Source organism: Botrytis byssoidea (assembly GCF_014898295.1).
Source record: "Botrytis byssoidea strain MUCL 94 chromosome Unknown BBYS_008, whole genome shotgun sequence".
NCBI classification, from domain to species: domain Eukaryota; kingdom Fungi; phylum Ascomycota; class Leotiomycetes; order Helotiales; family Sclerotiniaceae; genus Botrytis; species Botrytis byssoidea.
The window spans coordinates 1,499,991-1,520,633 of record NW_024065849.1 but is presented as its reverse complement, the minus strand read 5'-3'; the positions used below and the strand labels follow the sequence as shown (position 1 = coordinate 1,520,633).

The 20,643-nt window shown below is 39.9% G+C and overlaps 6 protein-coding genes across 6 annotated transcripts; 4 read left to right on the top strand and 2 right to left on the bottom strand.

Moving 5' to 3' along the window:
• Positions 1-285: 285 nt before the first annotated feature.
• On the top strand, positions 286-2,688 carry EAE97_005085 (uncharacterized protein; the record flags this gene model as incomplete). Its single annotated transcript, XM_038875597.1, has 4 exons — positions 286-420; positions 479-494; positions 572-1,101; positions 1,153-2,688. The coding sequence occupies 4 exons, from the start codon at positions 286-288 to the stop codon at positions 2,686-2,688; spliced, it is 2,217 nt and encodes a 738-aa protein (XP_038733954.1).
• A 264-nt stretch (positions 2,689-2,952) lies between these two features.
• EAE97_005084 (uncharacterized protein) lies at positions 2,953-4,189 on the top strand. Its single transcript, XM_038875596.1, has 2 exons — positions 2,953-4,075; positions 4,128-4,189. Exon 1 carries the CDS (start codon positions 3,451-3,453, stop codon positions 3,652-3,654), a length of 204 nt encoding a protein of 67 aa, XP_038733953.1. The 5' UTR covers positions 2,953-3,450; the 3' UTR covers positions 3,655-4,075; positions 4,128-4,189.
• Positions 4,190-4,449: 260 nt separating this feature from the next.
• Positions 4,450-5,230, top strand: EAE97_005083 (uncharacterized protein; the record flags this gene model as incomplete). The annotated part of the gene is given in 3 exon segments (XM_038875595.1): positions 4,450-4,814; positions 5,050-5,068; positions 5,081-5,230. The coding sequence occupies 3 exon segments, from the start codon at positions 4,450-4,452 to the stop codon at positions 5,228-5,230; spliced, it is 534 nt and encodes a 177-aa protein (XP_038733952.1).
• Positions 5,231-5,290: 60 nt separating this feature from the next.
• Positions 5,291-5,710, top strand: EAE97_005082 (uncharacterized protein; the record flags this gene model as incomplete). The annotated part of the gene is given in 2 exon segments (XM_038875594.1): positions 5,291-5,378; positions 5,391-5,710. 2 exon segments carry the CDS (start codon positions 5,291-5,293, stop codon positions 5,708-5,710), a joined length of 408 nt encoding a protein of 135 aa, XP_038733951.1.
• Positions 5,711-8,243: 2,533 nt separating this feature from the next.
• On the bottom strand, positions 8,244-9,989 carry EAE97_005081 (uncharacterized protein; the record flags this gene model as incomplete). The annotated part of the gene is made up of 3 exons (XM_038875593.1): positions 8,244-8,475; positions 8,543-9,714; positions 9,771-9,989. 3 exons carry the CDS (start codon positions 9,987-9,989, stop codon positions 8,244-8,246), a joined length of 1,623 nt encoding a protein of 540 aa, XP_038733950.1.
• A 2,307-nt stretch (positions 9,990-12,296) lies between these two features.
• On the bottom strand, positions 12,297-19,688 carry EAE97_005080 (uncharacterized protein). The gene is made up of 3 exons (XM_038875592.1): positions 18,885-19,688; positions 12,762-18,832; positions 12,297-12,710 (listed from the first exon to the last, which is right to left on the bottom strand). The coding sequence occupies exons 1-3, from the start codon at positions 19,495-19,497 to the stop codon at positions 12,654-12,656; spliced, it is 6,741 nt and encodes a 2,246-aa protein (XP_038733949.1). The 5' UTR covers positions 19,498-19,688; the 3' UTR covers positions 12,297-12,653.
• Positions 19,689-20,643: the final 955 nt, after the last annotated feature.

Genomic DNA, 20,643 nt, shown 5'->3' with positions numbered 1-20,643 from the left:
GCGGGGATTCTCTACAGGCAATGTGCATTTTCGAATTCTTTGAGTATACAAGGTGGTAGATATACCCCATATACCCCAGAAGGCTTACGTCGTTGGTACCTGTTTTTTTTAATTGATGCTGTATCACCTACCGTCCTTGGGAGAACAATTGAATACTACCTACCTTCTTTACATATCAATCATCTTATCGCGATAGAAAAGTATGCGGTAGATAATCTCACGATTCAAGTGAGGCAAGTCAAAGCCAATACCGCGATACCTCAATCGTGCAGTCAATCAATCATCATGGAATCTCCAAGGCAATCAACGACAACAGCCACTACCACCACCACTCCTACTTCCGCACCCACGCAGAGAAAATACACTGGCATGGATTGTAGATTTTGTCAAAAGAGTTTTTCCAAAGGCGAACATTTAAGGGTTAGCAATACAATATCATCCAGATGTGTATCTCATACTCACTAATCATTAATTACAGAGACACGAAAGAAGTCGTAAGAAGAAATCCCTGTGGAATTAAATTCACTCCTCCGCAACAGAAATCGCAAGCTAATATAAATGATGTGAAAAGATACTGGATCTCGACCTTTCGTATGCAAAGAATGCAGAAGACCATTTGCAAGACAAGATTCCCTTGCTCGTCATGAAAGGTTACATACTCGAAGAGAGAGCAATTATTCCAATTATCCTTCACCACCTTCGAGTTTAGTTGCGCAATCGAGCATACCGACGAATATGTTACCTGCGATAGATACAAACTTACAGGTTGAAACGCCAAGAACACAACAAGGAAATATGGAGGATAGAGGTACTGGTCATTCCATCATTGGAAATACACCATCTTCTACCGCAGATCTCGATTTTGAATTAATATGGCCAGATTCGGAAGATTTATTCGAAACTTTGATGTCTTCCGATCCAACGAATTCTTGGCAAATGCCAATTGGAATGCTACCAGTACCTATCACAACTCGGTCACGTATAAATAATGGAAGTTTTGGTATACCGGGTCCATTCCAGGAGAAGGGTTCAATTGGTTCAATTCCGGTGGGAGAAAGTCATCAAGCGGTACATAATGTTAGTGAGATGGTCACTAGTTTGGTAAGTTCTCATGACTTCTTGAGTAAATTCCTTACTCATTATAACATATAGTCATCAACTGTTACGGCTGCTGTTGAAGCTACATCTCTTACATCAGTTTTCCTGGATGAATGTTTACATATGTTCTTTGTAAGATTCATACCCACATTTCTAGTATTACATCGATCAACATTCGTCTTTCGAGAATGTACTCAACCGTTACTTCTCAATGCTATGGCTATCGGTTCGTTATATCTTGGACCCAAAGATTCAGTTGCGAAAGGTGAAGCTTTATGGAGGCTTGCTCATGTGGCAGTTGCGACATCTTGGGAAACATTAATCACTCACCAAGGTCCTTACGATAGTTGCCAAGGAGTACAATTAGTTGTGACTGCTCTACTTGCTCAGATTTACGGCGCTCTTTCGAGAAATCGAGTTATTCGTACCACAAGTCAAGCATTTCATGCTCTTGGATTCTTTTGGGCAAGACAATGCGCAATATCTGATAGTGAACCATACTCAAGGAGTAACCTACCAAATCAAAATTCTACTGACGAAGAAAAGAATAGAGCTTGGAAAGTGTGGGCCGCCAAAGAAATTCAACAACGTGCGTTGTTGGGCCATTATGTACTGGATGGTTTAATATCACGAATGTCTGGGGAAACACCATCAGTTCGACATGCTGCTAATCAATTGGGTTTACCAAGTAGCGAAACAGCATTCGAGGCTACAACTGCCAATGAATGGCTAAACCACATGAGATCTCAAGAACCTTTGCAATATTCTTTCCGAAGTATTATTCGATCATTATTTTCCCCAACTAGTCAACCTCTTACTAGTTTTCATGCATTCTCGGCATTTTCTCTTCGAGTCATTCTAGAAGGCCTTCAATCCTTGGTCTCAGATTGCGATTCCGATGATCTTTCTACAGTTGGTGTACCTACAAAACTCGAATTACGAAAAGCTTTGAGTCACTCTTTTGAAGCTATATCAATCAGCCCAAATCTTTCACATTCTGAACGACTTGAACTTCTACTAAGGTGGCATACCATTTGCCTAGACGCCTGTAAAGATTCATCACTACTTTGCAGATCTATCTGTTCTCGTTATGGTATCGTTCAACATGTTTGTGGTGGAAAGAATATCATGAAACCAGAACAAGATTTGATAAGTTGGGCCAGTACGGAAGAAGCACGAAAAGCTCTCTTACACGCGATTGCAATCCAAGAGATTGTAGAACAACTACCAAGAGGTAGAGCACATGTCATACATATCCCAAGTTCTTTATTTGCTTCAGCAACAGTCTATTGTGTATTCTCACTAGCTGGTCAGGGTGCAGTCAATGTACCAAATATTGTGGACTGGCAAGCTGTTTTAGCGACCAATGAAGCTGTAAATTCTTCAATCCAACCAGGATACACAAGTCAATCAGAGACAGAGTTATATCTTCGAGGGGAAAACTCATTTTTCAGAGCAATGGGGACAACGAAGAATCTTCTTTATGAACTCAATTCTATGCAGAAGTTATTTAAATGCTTATGTTCACAATGGGGCATTGCATTCGATATGGAGGATATTTTGGATCAATGGAATACACTTTGTCATTGAGTTTAGGATATGAGTATGGGTATTTATGATTTATGATTTATGGATATGTGGAGCAGGGCCTAATGGTATCAATCGGACCTGCGATTAATGCAAAATGGGTTTTAAATGGGAGGTTAGTTTTCAACCAAACGTTGGTGTAAATTGCCACTTCGAGTTTCAGTCAGCGTAATGAGTTATATATGCAGAGTAGCATTTATCATTGTCGATCTCAAAAAAGCAAAGCATACTGTTGCTTTACATCGATCATAAACCTCGTCACAGCCATCATGAACACCATTTGCTGTTCAACATCTACCTATCTACCTTCTACAAAAGTTGGAAGATTAAACACATTCAATTGAATCCCCACACTTGAATAATGAAGAATTGTCATGACGCGGCAAGGGTAACCACACGGCAGTTTTCTAAGCCCAAAGTGTATTAGTGCTCCACTCGCTTATTTAGTGCCCCTCATTGAAGGAATATTATCTGACTTGACAACAGAAATAATGATGATATATTAGCAAAAAAGTTCTGATCCCGTGATATCATTACCCCTCCTTCTCCACAAATCATAACACCTTCCTTCATTCTACTCCATGAGGAATCTACATCATTCATTCCCATTTTTGTCTGACCTGTCATCATTGATTGAGCGCTCAGACTCTTTGCTTTGAATTTATTTGTATGAGTATCGAGAGTATCTCTTAAGGTTGGTTACTTACTTTATGCGTTGCCAGATTCGGAGTTCCCCTCTTTTGACAATGACACGGCGACTTGGAAATGTATGTTTACTGTACTGGTGTTGGTTGCTGTTTGTTGTTTGAGGGAGAGGGAGAGGGAGAAGAAGGGAAGGGGAAGGGGAAGGGGAAGGTGAATGGTATCAGCCTTATATATTGTAATCTTACATTCTGGATAGATAAATGCATCTTGATTATTCGGCGGGGAAGTTGGATGGGGTGTACGTACTGCGTACTAGGTAGGTAGGTAGGTATTATCAGATCAGACGATCTTGGGTGTTGGAAACCTTTCGGGATGGGGGAGTGGGAGATGAATTGCTTGGATGAAGATGATATCAGCGTGTTTGTCTGGATGGGTTTGCGGATGTTGTGCGTTGTTTGTTGATTGGTGTAGTGAGATGTTGAGATATTGAGATATTGAAGTTTCTCTTTTTGAGGATTGTTTTGTAGATTTTGGTACGGAGTGATAGGTATCATTTTTGAGGGCTTTGTGACTCGTTTACTCGTTTGATGAAATCTTGAAGGGTCTTTGATTGTCTACCTGCTGAGAGTCGAAGACTTGGATATTCAAAAGCGGAATTTGGGGATGATTTCACTGGGTAACTCTACAAATAATGTAAAGATGGATGACCCGAAGCAAAATCTAAAGATTTGTGTTATAGGTGCAGGTATGTATATTATCTATCTCTCGATCAATTCTCGTTCGCTTATGGATTACAGGAATGGCAGGCTTGACATCAGCCTTGGCTTTGAAGAAAGAAGGATTTAAACATGTAGAGTAGAGGTCTTTAAAACAGTTTCTGATCTGGGGTTTTTGGGGCGGGAATTTAACTCGCTGCTAATATGTCGAGGATCTTGGATAGATTGAGGGTTGAGAAAGATATTGAAAGAGAAGCGGGGGAATCGGAGAGGACGAGTATTAGAAGTGAAGTGATCTTGGGATGTTTGTTTGTTTGTTTTAGTCTGGGATGGATTGGGAGTTTACTTACTAATGAGAGGAAATTGTAGGGGGGTCCTCGGATGAAGAATTAGGTTCGGTTCGATGGAATCAGGTTGTATTCGAGAAGAATATGGGGATCCGCATATGGTTGGCCATCGGTCTTCTCCTACTCAGGGTCTGTATAATAAATGTAAGAAATATCCGGATTTGAAATTTCACTGTGGAACTAGTGTTGACGAAGTACGTGATTTATCCTCGAAACCTTCGTTTACGATTTCGTCGAGAGGAGCAGAGATGGAAAGAGTGGATTGTGATGTTTTTTTGGCCTGTGGTGGGATTAAATCGAGGATGAGGGAGATGATGTTGAGGGATTGGGGGGTAGATGCGGAGGTGGTGGATTCGGAACAGGCGGCTTATAGAATTTTACTTACGAGGGAACAGATGGAGGATGATCTCGATTTTTTGGAGTAAGTTTATTTTTTGCTTCGTGTACTTTATCTTCTCTTTGGACTATTCTGATCATTTTCATTCTATCTGTTGAATTGGGAGAGTTGGTTGGCTGGGATGTCTGGATGTCATACGAAGTATGATTGTCGTCTTCCCCTTCTGTCATCTTTTTCTCATCTCATTTCCTGTAACCTTCACATCAATCTGATCCCCAAAGCCATCCTTCTTTTCCCATCATCCACTCACCATCCCCAGATTAATCGACACCTCCGGCGTCTCCCGCTAGATCGGCGATCATCGCCACATAATTGCCTACCCCATCTCCTGCAAACGCATCTACAACATCTCCACCACCCAACCGGATATCAATCCCGCCATTTCCCCCTCGAAAACCTATACCACCAAAGAATCCGAAACACCATGCTCAAAGGCTTGAAGATTTCAACCCCAGAGTCCGTCGCTTGTTGAAACTCGTCCCGGATGCTGAATTCTGCGAATGGAAATTGCGTCTGCATGCTCCCTTACCGACGTGGGTGATGCGTGTCATTCTACGCTTCCGCAATTAGCGCAGGGCTGCGCAGACGGTGGAGGATGAGCGGTGGTGGCGTTGTGTTTGGGATTGTTGGAGGATGGATCGAGGGAGGGTGTGAATAGAGCGTTGAGAGTGTATGAGAGGATTAGAAAGGAGAGAGCGGAGAAAGCCGCGCCGAGCGCAAGGAGTCGGCATCTTGGGGAGGGAAAGTTGAAGGAGGAGAGGGATGGGTTGTTTAGGGATTTGAGGGAGGGGAGGGGAAAGAGGGTTCCGGATAAGTGGGCGGATAGGGAGGTGCGGAAGATGGTTTATGGGGTTGATTGTGTGGGGATTGCGAGGAAGAGGTTTGCGGAGTTTTGGGGGGAGGTGGAGGAAGATGAGTGAAGAGGAGAGTTTGGAAAAGAAGATGAGAAAGAAGATCGAGAGGAATGGAATAGAACGGACGAATATGGGAATAGAGGAATGAATGAAAGAAATATGGATGGATGAATTGAATAAAATGGATGAATGAAGATGAATAGGAAATCACTAACGTAGTTTAACACCGAGTGGCCCATATCACCGAGTGGCCCACTTTCACCTCAATTTACACTTTCAAACTCATATTATTTAATAATAATTAAATCAATTAATTAAAACTATTAAGAATCTAATAATCTAGAATCTATTATATTATTTTGATAGATTTTTATATTATATTTTATTTTTTTATATTTACTATAATATTAATTAAAAAATACTTTCCTATTAGAATTCCTTTTTTTTTTGATATTTATTATATTAAATCTAAATATCAATCTTTTATTAAAATAATATATTAAAAGTCTTTTATTTAGTAAATATTCCTTTTTAATATAATTAAGTTTTTTTTGTATATCAATATTTATTTAATATTTTATTTATTATTTGAAATATATAATTCTTTATATTTAAAAGTATATTTTTATAAGCTAATCTTTTTATATTTTTAATTAAAACTAATATAATTTTGAATATAAATATAAAAGAGTTTGATTAATAATAAATTATTTGAAATTTAATTAATATTAATTGAAAAAAAGCTTTAATTAGATTATAAGGGGTTTAAGAGATTTATTAATTTAAATTAAAAAAAGAAGAAATAAATATATGAATTCAAATATCTAATTTTGAGAATATAATTTTAGAATTAAATAGAATTAAATTTGTTTTTCGAAATTCTATTTTTATATTTTGAAAGATAATTAATTCTTAATATATAATTTTAAAAATTATAAAGAATTTAATTTTTAAAATATAATTAATATGTATTTTAATAAATTCATTAATTTGAATATTATATAAACTATTTTAGATTATCAAAACAACTAATATTAATGGCTGACTTAAATAATTTGAATATAATAATAAATTTAAATATATAATATTCTCTTTATAATATACTTGAAAAAACTATTGATTGTTGATTTTTATATCCATTAGTATTAATATTCAATATTTACTTTCTCTTTGATTTTTAGTATATTTATAAAACTGTTTTAATTATTCTAAATCTATTTTATTATTATTTATGTATTAAAATATAAATTAATAATTTTATTTCTAAAAAAAGATTAATTTCAATATATTAATGAAAAAATATAAATTTGTTTTTGAATTATTAGAAATAAAGAAATAGTTTTTATCCTCCATATTTTCATATATTATCGATAATCCATTCTCGATTATCTAATATATTAATTTATTTCGATCATATCTCTCAATAGTAATAATAATTATTGCTATCTATATAATTCTTATTATACAAGCCGGTTTTATTGAAATTATAGAAATTATTATTCAAAATACTATATTTCACTCATATATTTATAATCAATCAAAATCATTTTTCAATAAGTTTAAAATCTTTATAAAGAATTCTTTGAAAATTATAAATATAATTAAAATATATTTTTAATTTAATTTAATATTTTATAAGTCAATATACTTAAAGCTTTCCAATATATTTTGTATCCCTTAATTCAAGAATATAATTCGCTATATTTTCTATATTCTTTAATTTAAATAAAAATCCTTTTAAATCTATATCAAATATATATTGAATAATCATTTCTTTTTCTAATTCTATAATCTTATAATTATTAGCTCAAGTTTTTGTATAAAAAGATAAATCTTTTATTTTATATTAAAAAGTTATATAAGAGATATTATAGAATATAGCAGCTTTTTGAATACTTAGTTTTTTATCTTTATAAATAGCTTTAATAATAAGGAGTATACAAGCTTTTTGATTATTTGAATTCATTATGAGTTATTGATAAAATGCATATTAAAAGAGAAAGATGTAAATTGAAATAAAAGTGGGCCACTTAATGATATAGGCCACTCGGTGTTAAACTATGTTATATGAATTATAAAGACTAAAGAGATTATAGAGACTAATCTGATATTCACTTATCCATGGATGATTTGATTATTGTAAGATTACTTGTGTGGTGTTTATAAGGATAGATGAGAGATTTCTAGAATTGAAGTATCAAGGAATAGAGTATTAAGGATCGGAGTAAAGAAGTGAAGAACTAACGAGGTAAAGAGAGGAGGTAGGGAGGTCTAGGCTGAGATCTTTGGGAACGTTGGGAACGTTGGGGGAGCGGGGTAAATATCAATGCTGGTATTGATGTTGACGTTGATATTCATATCTAGAATATTTATACTCATTTCATTACATTACATTACACTTCACTATATCCTTATACCTCATCACCGACAGTTCTCTATACATATACACACCTACACATATGCATTTCAGCAGATTTGTACCAGAATATCCACCCATGCAATTTCAGCAAAGCTCCCCATCTCGAATAAACCATTCCATTTATGGATTCATTTATTCGACTCATAAAAAAACACCATAAATATACAAATCATTAATCATTTATTTCATCTCTCCATTGCCACTCCCACCCACACTCTCATTCGCATCCGCAACCATGACGCCTCGTTCCCGATCCGCCACTCTTCCTGCCAAATCCGCAGGACGCGATGGTCTCCATCGCTTCCCCATCAATTGCACGATGAACGTGGGTATGATACTGACTCCGATAAGCAGAGCCGCTGCCACCGCTGCGCTTTTCGAGAGCCCAAGATTGGTGAACATGGATGGGAACCTAATATTCTATTAGATGCGATATTCCCCCAAAGAAAATCAAGAGGAAAAGGGAAGAGCAAACATACCAAAAAGGACCAATAAATCCCCAAATCTGTCTCACAAACGTGATGAACACTCCGATACTCGCCGATTCCTCAAGATGCGAATCCACCGCATAAGTAATCAAAACCGTCGTGACGATTTGATTTCCCACGCCTGCAATGGCGATGCCGATCACGGGTGTGATATTCCAATGCATTTCCTTTGCCTGTTCTGTGCGGACGAGGAAGACCACGGCTCCGACAATGGTGAGGACGAATCCAGCGTAACTTAACCATAAACGATGTTCGGGAGCGGGCTGGATACCCGTCTTGCGAGCCTTGCGATTCATCCAGGAATCCGAGAGATTGCCTCCTAGTTGCTCACCAATGACGGATCCGATGATGAGAGCGAGAAATTGGTAGCCGAGTTGTTGGGCGTTGAAACCGAATTTTTGGGCAAAAAGTTGGGGGAGTTCGACGGTAATGAGGACTGATCCGAAGAGGAAGGTCATGGCGTATGCAACTGCTGGGATGACAATACATGGCTTCGCGAAGAGAGTGAGAGGATGAACGAAATCGTAGACACGAAGTGGTGAAGGGTCGATTCGATGAAAAGTGAGGTACTCTTCTTTGAAAGAAGATTTAGGATGTTGGACTCCATGACGAAGATATCTAGTTTCTGGACCCAAGAAAACATATGCGATAAATTGGACTCCGTTCATGATTGCCAAGATCCAATAAATCCATCTCCATCCTACGTGATTGGCGACAAAGCCCATGACGAAGGGAGAAAATGGAACTCCGATCGTAACCATAAGTGTCCAGATTCCCATATAACGAGCTCGATCTTTCTTGAAGAATGATTCTGTGACCACGGCACTGCCAATTGCTCCAGCGGGACAAATGAAGAATGCAACAATGGCACGACAAAGTGCCATAGTGGCATAGGTGGGAGATTTAGCACATCCTATGTTTCCAACCAAACTAATAAGAAGTGATATGAGAAATAGGGGTCTTCGTCCGAAAGTATTGGATAGAGGTTTCCATAGTAGGGGAGCTCCTCCTAAGATGGCAATTTGAAGTGAGGTAAGATATGAAGCTTGTTGAAGTGATACACCTAGTTCTTCTGCGATACTTTCGTAGGCTGGAATAATGGCTGCTGCTGTAAATGTTGACATACATGCATGGAGTGCAACAAGTACAAGATTTGTAACTTTCTATACTTCTTGTTAGCTAAGTCTAGGGGAATTGATTAGATGGGTTGGATAGATACCTTTGAGTTGGTCCAATTATAGGGATCAGCCTCACTAGGTCCAGGTAAAGGATCTAAATCAAGAGTTCCATGTCGTGCAAGAAGATATTGTCTATGCTCTTCAGATAACTCATTTGCTTCAATATAAGTTGCGTGAGTTGCTGCATGGTCGATGGTTTCAGAGAATTCACCACTGGGGTTTGAATCTTTACGCTCAATAGCGCCTGCTGTGATTGCCATTGTATCGTTTCGTTCAAGACAAGTTGATCTGAAAGTTTGATATCAAATGGTACACAAACCAACGTTAAATCAACTTTAGTATTTTGAGAGATCAAAAGAGATTTGATACTGCAAAACCACCCATCCAAGACTTCAAGATGCTTAAATAAAGGAACTCGTAACGGAAGAAAGAAAAGAATGAGTGTATGAGCACAAATACTTCAACTCGAATCGAGGATACATGTTTAAAATATAGGAGAAAATCTTCCCCATATTCAGCGAATCCACCCCATTCTCCACATCTTCTCTAGTGAAGGGCGTTAGGGACCTTGCTCTAAAATCTCATGCCGCTTCCAAGGTACCTTCCCCCTGTTGGTCATCCCAATCATGGTGCCGAATATCCATTCCATTACCAAAACCATTCAACATCATGGAACTTGTCACCAGAATCACAAAGATAAGCAAATCCCCGAGATTTGTCAAAGCAGCACCATATGATACCTAGGTAATGAAATAATGTAACAAAGTTAGTAACCAATGCCCCGTGTATGCCTTGCATACTAAGATGAAATGAGATAGGTAACACGAGGGATTCGTGGTCTATTCACGGTCTTGACTCCGGATGAGAGCATTGTGGGGACTTGGACTCTCCACACTTGACCAACACGTAGAATGTAGTTGGCTACGAATAAGTGGAAGGCGTTGGAACGAGTGGACGGTTGCGCGGCCCCTTGTTTATTTGCAATCCGCGCGGGTCTGTTTGTCAATTTTCTCCAGATGCTCCACGATATTTTAACCTTTTAGGTTTTCATTGTAGAGATTCTGACCGAAAGTTGGGGTTTGTGGAGAGAAACAAATGTTGGGGTATGGGGGAATAGTTCTGGGGTTCTGGTTTGACTTGTATGGCTACTTTATATATTCTCTTATAAATATCGTGGTGTCGGTGATCTAATTGAGGATATCATATTGATTGCGGTCATGTCGTGGATATAGATGTTGGTATGGGTGTTTGGAGGTGCATGGTGTGGTGTTGAGGTAGGGTGCAAAATACTTTTTCCGAGGTATTGAAGTGGATACAGTAGTGGACGGGAAACCACTATGACACTGCTGTTGATTGATAGACAGAAATCTCCAATACGGTAGTTACTACTCGCAGATGAAATCTAATCAATTAATTTCCTAGAACATTCAGTCCATTGGAGTAAGTTAAGAGTAGGCGGACTTCCAAACATGGTATATCTTCTCCGCTCAGTCGCTCTAGTTCATTTCATTATTTCTAGTTCTTTGTAATCCTTACAAATCGCCCATAAATCTCTAATGTCCCACCGTTTATATGTATGGTATGTATGTGCGTTAGTCATTTGTGTTCATCATGGTGTGCTATTCCAAGCAGTCTGGAGCATCTTCCATAAGCAGGTGAAGAAATCACAAACTATCAAGAAGATAATGATGTTAGACTCACAAAACTCATAATCTCATGGCATAGTAAAGTATTCGGACCGTCCCGTCTGGGCATATTTCGCACCTAAAACAGTGTGAATTAGCAATGCCACCCAGCCTACCTATCTTGGTATCTCAAAGAAGACTTTGGGCGTTCCCACACGCTGTAACCTTCCTATCTACCGACATATGTGCTAACCTTGGCGTGCAATACGACGTCAGTCCACCATCCTATATGATCTCTGTGCAAATCAGGTAGGTCAATCAAGGTGGAAAAGAAGCTGTGGAGATTGATTCGCGTTGTTGTATATCCTATAGCGAAGTGAAGGAGAACTTTGCAATTTTGATTGGTGATTGGTGATTGAGCGAATGCATTGCGAAGATATCGCAAAGGTTTTTACCTGCAATGCTACCTCGCCATGTACGAAATAAATTGTATACCCACATTGCTATCCATATTTCAACAAGTTCGAGTATGAGAGGCCATCGGATTGCCATACTCGCATTGAGACATCGAAGAGTGTCTCAAGAGAAACGTCATGAAAGTCTTTTCGTGAATCTCGCAGGTATCTAGAACGTCCTCGTCGGTACCGAAAATCCTTACACCCAGCTACCTATGTGTAGCCCTAATACTATTTTCAATAGTACCTTTTCACTTGTGTACACTATCATTGTCATGATCATTGATAACCAATATGCCATTATCTGATTCGCTTTTAAGCCCTTCGATGATTTTGATGTTGATTCCCTGATGGAACAGAGAGAGTTTAGTATGAATACCGTCAATCATCATTGTCACTCCTTGAGAATTGATGCATCTACCTACCTAGGCATACCGAAATAAAGCACAGAACGAAGGAAACAAGAAGAGTCAAAGTGAGATAGATGTACAAATAATTATAACATTAATCTACCTAAAACTATATACCTACATATACATATACATATACACTATACGCCAACCCATACATACATACACATACATAACCCAACCCAAATAATACATAACCATATATACATATGTATGAATATACACATACATACATATACCCATCACTCCAATTAAATATATATCAAATTTATCAATCGAAACCATTTCTACAATCATAAAAGAGTGTCTACTCATATCTAATGCATTTACTCATAATCATATAACAATAATAAAAAATCGACTTTTCCTCCTTCCATAAATACAACGCCATGCCCATGATCTTGATCAAAAGAAATGATTATACAAAACCAAATCTATGGGGCTAATACCAAAGCCAACAATGCCATGCGACAGTAAAGGCCATATCTCATCTGTGAAATAATTAGTAAGGATGATATAATTGGGGAAAATTGACGACGTACCTGTCTAAAGTATGCAGCTCTTTGATCGAAATCCACTTCCTCTTCAATCTCAGCATTTCTTGGTAATGGATGCATAACAATCATTGAACTCTTTGCATTTCTCAATGTCTTATTGTCAATGATGAAACTATCCTTCAATCTTTCATACTCTTCCAAATCGGCAAATCGTTCCTTTTGTACACGAGTACAATAAAGAACATCGGATCTAGCAAGAATCTCGGGGGTCAACTCAGTTGAAACTGAAAGTAATTGACCAGGCTTGGATTTGATAAGTGCCAAGATTTCTTGTGGAAGGGATAAAGCTTGTGGGGAGACAAGCTGGATGTGAACATCATAATGTTGAAGAAGCTTGACGAGAGAGTGAACGGTACGACCGTATCTAAGATCACCAGTGAAGGTAATGGTGAGACCACCAACAGTACCCAATTCTTCTCTGATTGTGAATAAATCCAAGAATGCTTGAGTTGGGTGTTCTTTGCTTCCATTGCCTCCATTGATGATCGGAACTGGTGAGAACTTGGCAGCAGTTGCAGCACTGCTCTCTTCAGGGTGACGAAGGACAATAGCATCTCCATAACAACCAAGAGTACGGATGGTATCTGCAAGAGATTCACCCTTGACAGTAGAAGAATGAGAAGTAGCAATTGCAACTGTTCGTCCTCCCAATCTTTGCATAGCAGCATCAAATGATGCAGATGTACGAGTAGATGGTTCATAGAACATTGTGCAAAGAAGACGTCCCTTGAGGATGGAAAGAACACCTTCACGTTGAACACCCAATCTCATTTCTTGAGCAACAGAGAAAAGTAAATGAAGATCTTGACGGGAGAATTGATTAACTGAAAGAACGTGTTGATTTTTGAATGGTGATTGACCAAGGAGGGTTTGTAGCGATGGCGAGATAGTTGGTTGAGGGTAAAGTGGAGCACCCAAATCTTCAGCGATGGAACCAAATTGTGGTGCTTGATTGGCAGCACCATCCAAGAACCTTGAACGAGTTGCAGGTCTCATAGCTGAAGATGATGCACCGGCGAATGAAGAGAACTTTCTCAGTCCATGAGAGCTATCAGGTCTTGGTCCCATAGTTGGGGATCCAAGATTAGCCTTGACAAGCGGTGATTGTGGTACTGTGGTGTGCAAATCAATAAGGTGAGATGACATATCTTTACCATCAATAGCATCTTGAGTTGGTAAACCATCTAGACAAGCAGTCTTATCTTGGAAGATGACTCTTTGAACAGCACCTCTTGTGACCTTTCCAACAAGTGGTGACCAAACCGCTCCTGGCTTAACAGTATGTGGTCTATCAATCTCAATCTCTACAGAAGCTCCGACTTGATCGTGAATTTCGAAAATCTCCTTTGGATTATCATGGAGACGAGCCTTGATATCATCAACTGTGAGTCTACCATCTGCAACGGCTGAGAACAATAGAGGCAAAGTGTCAGCAATACCAACAGCAGCATCTGCCTCTGCCTTTGCAAGAGTTGCAAGCTGATATGGCAAGCTACCAATGGAAAAGACATCAATGATGTTCATATGTTCCCATAATGCTGCTTGGTCCTTTGCAGTTGGGAGGAAGGAAGCTTCAGGGTAATCATCTTGGCTGAAGAAAAGAGCGTAGACTGAAACATCACAAGTAACTTGAAGGCCCTTTTGCTTAGCCAAATCAATCAATCCAATATCATCCTTGGTGGTGACATTGGTGATGTGAATCTTTCTGCTATGGAGACTTGCAAGAAGAAGGATTGATGCAAGATCCGTCATCTTTGCGTCAGTGATAATTGGCTTGAAAGATGGCCAAGATTCAAAATGAGCAGTAACAGCGGCTACCTTGCTGATATTATCGGACAAGTGATTGAATGGAATGAAGAGAGAACCGACTTCACCGGTGACTTGACTAATTTGATCGGCGTTAGAAGAAGTTGCGGCAACAGAGAAGTTGTAATCGCAAGATGAACCAAGTTTGCTGTTGATTTGAGCTACCTTCAATGCTCTAGCATCAGTGACTGCTCCATCAAGACCAAGAGGCATAACACGAACCATACTGAAACCAGATGCAATTGATGCTTTGGTAACAGTTTGGAAATCATGGCTGCCAGGAGTGGTGATGCCAGGAACGAAAGATGCAATGTTGATAAGACCAGGAAGAACAACAGTTCTGTGACTGGTTTGAGCATCAAATCCGCTAACTTCCATATCGTAATGTCTTGCGATGGCTTCGATAAGGATCTTGGCGTTCTTGACATTGGTAACCAAAGGTGTTTGATAATCGACAGCCATACGTCTAGTTTGGTAACCCTTACTCATATAATTGGCAGGTCTTCTATATCTGTTGCTGGAAGGAAGATTGATGTAAAGATCAATCATGTTATTGGCAAGATGTTGAGTCAAAGAGTATTCGGATTTTTGGTCATCCTCACCCTTTCCGAGAATTTCGAGATATTGAACTGGAACATCATGTTCTTGCAAGAAATCTGCGGTACCAGCTGTAGCGAAGAGTTTGTAACCCATCTTTTGAAGCTTGACAACAGATGGAAGCATTTCCTTCTTATCCTTGTATGAACCAATAGAAAGAAGAATGTTTTGCTTTGGTAGCTTGAATCCAGTAGAGATCAATGCTTTGATGTAAGCCTCATACTTATCACGACCGAAACAAGCGACTTCTCCAGTAGAAGCCATCTCAACACCAAGAACTGGATCAGCACCAGAAAGTCGAGAGAAACTGAATTGAGGTACTTTAACACCAACACAGCCTGCAGGTAATTCGGTAGGTGGGTATGGCATGAATGGTACACCCATGATAGCTTTAGTAGCCATTTCAATAAGATCAACGCCCATGACCTTTGAAACGAATGGAGTTGATCTAGATGCACGAACGTTACATTCGATGACCTTGATATCATTGTCCTTGGCGATAAATTGAATGTTGTAAGGACCAGTGATGTTAAGAGCTTTACCGATCAAGCGGGTAGCTTCTTCAATTCTCTTGATAGTTGTTGGGTCGAGATCCTGAGGTGGCAAGATTAAAGTAGCATCACCGGAATGTACACCGGCATTTTCAACATGCTCAGAGATAAAGTGACCAACCATGACACCATCCTTTGCAACAGCGTCCATCTCAATTTCTTTTGCATTTTCGATATACTTGGTGATAACGACTGGATGATCTCTCGAAACCTCGACAGCTTGTGCAAGATAAGCCTCAAGATCTGGTTCGGAGTAGACAGTGTTCATAGCTGCACCTGAAAGTACATATGAAGGTCTAACAAGCACTGGATAAGAGACCTTGTTACAGAATGTCTTAGCATCTTCGAAACTAGTCAACTCTTTCCATGTTGGTTGATCAACATGAATACCATCAAGCATACGAGAGAACTTGAAACGATTCTCGGCAGTATCAATCATTTCTGGTGATGTTCCAAGAATCTTAACGTTTTGTCGATGAAGTGGAAGAGCAATGTTGTTTGGGGTTTGACCTCCCATAGCAATGAGGACACCACTTGAAGACTCCAACTCATAAATATCGAGAATGGTTTCGAGGTTGATGTTCTCAAAGTACAATCTATCGGCTTCATCATAATCAGTACTGACGGTCTCAGGGTTGTAGTTGACCATGACAGTCTTGAAACCAGATTCACGAAGAGTTCTAATGGCACGAACGGAACACCAATCGAATTCGACAGAAGAACCAATTCTGTAAACTCCTGAACCGAGAACCATGACACCGTGATCATTGAAAGAGATATCGCTCTCAGATCCATTGTAAGTCATGTAGAGATAATTGGTGTGAGCCTCGAACTCAGCAGCAACGGTATCGATTTGCTTTACGACTGGAACAATGCCAGCTTCAGTCCTCAACAATCTAACAGCGAGCTCGGTAGAATCCCAGAATTTGGCCAATTGCCTATCACAGAATCCAAGTTGCTTGGCTTGTCTGATTTGATCATATGAGATGGTGCTAGTGTTGAAGGTTGACATGTGCTTGCTGAAGTCATTCAATCCCTTGAGCTTGTTCAAGAACCATTTGTCAATCTTTGTCATTTCCCAAATCTTGTTAACAGAGTAACCAGATTGCATAGCGTTAGCAATGGCAAAGAGACGTTGATCGGAAGGTGTTTGAAGTTCATCATCAATTGACATTAAAGCCTTTGTTGCACTGAAACCCAGGTTATGGAAGTCGATTGCACGAATTGCTTTTTGAATAGCCTCTTCAAAAGTTCTTCCGATACTCATAACTTCACCGACACTCTTCATCGATGAACCAAGTTGTGTGGAAACACGAGTGAATTTCTTCAAATCCCAACGTGGCATCTTAACAACGACGTAATCCAAAGAAGGCTCGAAACAAGCACAGGTCTGTTGAGTGACTGAGTTCTTGATCTCGTTGAGGGGAATGTTGAGACCGAGTTTTGCGGCGATGAAAGCCAATGGATATCCAGTAGCCTTGGATGCGAGGGCTGAAGATCTGGACAATCTAGCGTTAACCTCGATAATGCAGTATTCCTTAGAGTCAGGGTTGAGTGCGTATTGAATATTACATTCTCCAACAACTCCGAGATGGCGAATAACGTTAACAGCTGTGGTTCTCAACATGTTGTAATCCTCATCGGATAATGTTTGGGAAGGAGCAACGACAATTGAGTCTCCAGTGTGAATACCCAAAGGATCGAAGTTCTCCATGTTACAAACTGTGATACAGTTGTCACGACAATCACGGACAACCTCGTATTCAATTTCCTTCCATCCCTTCATACTTCGCTCGATCAAAACTTGAGGACTAGCGGCGAATGCTTTGTTGCAAAGTTCAAGTAATTCTTGCTCATTGTCTGCAAAACCACTTCCAAGACCTCCTAAAGCATATGCGGCACGAACGATAACTGGGAAGCCAATATCTTTCACGACGTGCATAGCTTCGTCGACGTTGTTCGCTGAAGCGGACTTGGCGCATTTCTCACCGATCGACTCCATGCTACGCGCGAACAACTCACGATCTTCAGTAGTGATGACAGTGGAGATTGGAGTACCGAGCACGCGAACTCCAAGTTCTTCAAATTCATCCTTGAGTTGAATACCGACAGACAAAGCAGTTTGACCACCAAATGTGACGTAAATTGCATCAGGCTTCTCGTGTTTGATGACTTTGCGAACAAAATCAGCAGTGACAGGAAGGAAATACACCTTATCAGCCAATCCCTTAGAAGTTTGAATTGTAGCGATGTTAGGATTGATCAAGATCGTATAGATTCCTTCCTCCTTGAGAGCCTTAATAGCCTGACTTCCAGAGTAATCGAATTCACCTGCTTGACCAATACTGAGACCACCACTACCCAAGACAAGGACTTTCTTGACGTTGACCTTAGGTGTAAGCTTCTCATTCTCAACCTTCTCACCACCGGGGAAGACAACTGGTGCGGAGAGGAGTTTCTCATCGTCGAGAGTCTTTTGGATAGTGTTGATAAAGACATCAAAGAGGAATTCAGTATCCCTTGGTCCAGGAGTACTTTCTGGATGGAATTGAACACTGAAGTATGGTCTGTTGACATGTCTAATACCCTCGTTACTTCCATCGTTGGCATTGACGAAAAGTTCCTCCCATTCTGAAGGCAAGGAACTAGTTTGGACAGCGAAACCGTGATTTTGGGATGTGATGTGACATTTTCCAGTCAACATGTTTGTACATGGAATGTTATGTCCACGGTTACCGAACTTCATCTTTTCGGTCTGAGCTCCAGCAGCTCTGGCGAGAAGTTGATGTCCAAGACAGATACCGAAAATTGGGGTTCGGTTCTCCTTCAAGGCAGATTGAATGTGCTTGACAGTTTTGTCCATCATGGCTGGATCACCAGGACCGTTGGAGATGAATAGACCATCATAATCCTTGCCGGCGAGAGCAGGGAAATCGTAATCCCATGGGCAGACGAGAACTTCCACACCACGCTTTACAAGACAACGCAATTGGTTATATTTCAAACCAACATCCAAACACAACACACGTATAGGTCTACCAGAGGGATGTTTCAAAGCATTCGAAGGATCAGGTTTGTATAATTTTGGCTCGCGAATTGATACTAAGGCATTATGTTAGCCCTTCATTCGGGCTATAGCAAAGTAGGAACTTACCATCTGCGACAAGGTTCTTGGCATTGGGATCCACCCAGTCAATTGCTTCGAATGATGATCTCCAATCCTTTGTGGATAAAGCAGAGATGTTGTCGTTTCCCTTGGCAGGGATATTCTTTTGCAACAACATTCGTCCAAGCATACTACCTTCTTCTCGTATTCTCTTGGTTAAAGCTCTGGTATCAACACCATAGATTGCTGGAACACCTTGCTCTTTCAACCATGTTCCCAAGGAGGAGGTTGCGAGGAAATGAGAAAACTCTTCGCCTGCGTACGAAGCGCAAATCAAACCTGCAATGTGGATTTGAGATGCTTCGAAATGTGCTGGCAGATCCTTGAGGAGTTCATCCATGGTTTCTCGAGATGGTACACCATAATTACCCACCAAAGGGAACGTAATGACCAAAATTTGTCCTCGGTATGAAGGGTCAGTGATGGATTCTGGGTACCCCACCATACCTGTCTGGAAGACCAATTCTCCTGCGACACTCTTCTGCGCACCAAAACTATATCCTTGATAAATTGTGCCATCCTTCAATTCCAGACTGATGAGTCCTTCATCTGTGCCATTGAGGATTGGGGCGGCAACGGGAGGGAAAACTAATTCTGCCATTATGATGTAAGATATTGAAAAGAGGTTTTTTAAGATCTGCGCGCAAGGACTTCAAGAAATGCCCTTCAACAAGCTGCAAAGCAGATTGAGGAGTGCTTTAGTGATCCAAGTTCGCCAGTTTGTAGGTCCAGTATCAAAGAGTAATTCCTGACCGTACGACTTTTTGGATGTAAAAGATTGAGAGCGTTGGATAAGTTTTTGAGAATTTAGGAATTTCTCTCCAGAAAATAGGACTACTCTTTTTTTTTTCTGGTGCTGAACAACCGAGGAGAGCCGATTCGATATTGGGCTTAGCTCCTGACACTAGCAGGGATATGAAGTCAAGGCTATCACCAATTATCATCAGCCTTGCATCTACCCCTCGTGGCCCCTCAAGAACTTTTCACCGGTATATTACCAGAATAATACCGATGTTGTTATGTCATAAAGGTGGATTGAAGACTCACCTGGGCAGCACGTGGATGGCACGTGGGTATCGAATATCAAGTACTTTTGTAATAATTAACTGTCAAAGTAATGTTGAAAATGCATCATAGATATAGATAGATTTCACAGCGTTGGTTTGGAATGAGGTTACTACAGCAGTGTGTAGAGTAGGTAAAATGTTCTGTGCTGTGTCATCGGGATATAAATCAGTATACGGCAGCTGTTTGACGCTCAACATCTTTTCCACCTCTCCTACGTCGAAAGTTTGCATGGAAGGTTGCTGTTTCTGTATTCTGATACTGGTACTGGTACAGAAACATGGACTGATACACAACAGCCGTATGAATATCAGTACCTATCGACCCACCTAGTAGACTCTCTGTTCTGATGTGGAAGTTTCCATTGCAAAGATCGCCCGCCGTTGTTACAAATTGGACAATTATCTTGGTGGCTTGAAATATTGGTTACCTCGCAATAACTTCAAGCATTATGTCCATTCCATCAATGTTTGTGCGGTGAGCATATTGATGTTGATTTTCGGAATCAATCTTCAATACCGTACATCTCGCATACCATACGAAAATAAGAAGATCTCGAACCAAGCCATGAAATGCATGCGAGTCTTGCAGTCCATACATACCATGGGGTAGAATAGCGGTCTGTTCATCGATTAGATGGATGTGAGCCTTATGAGTTCAAGCAAGTCCCCGGAGGTTTTTT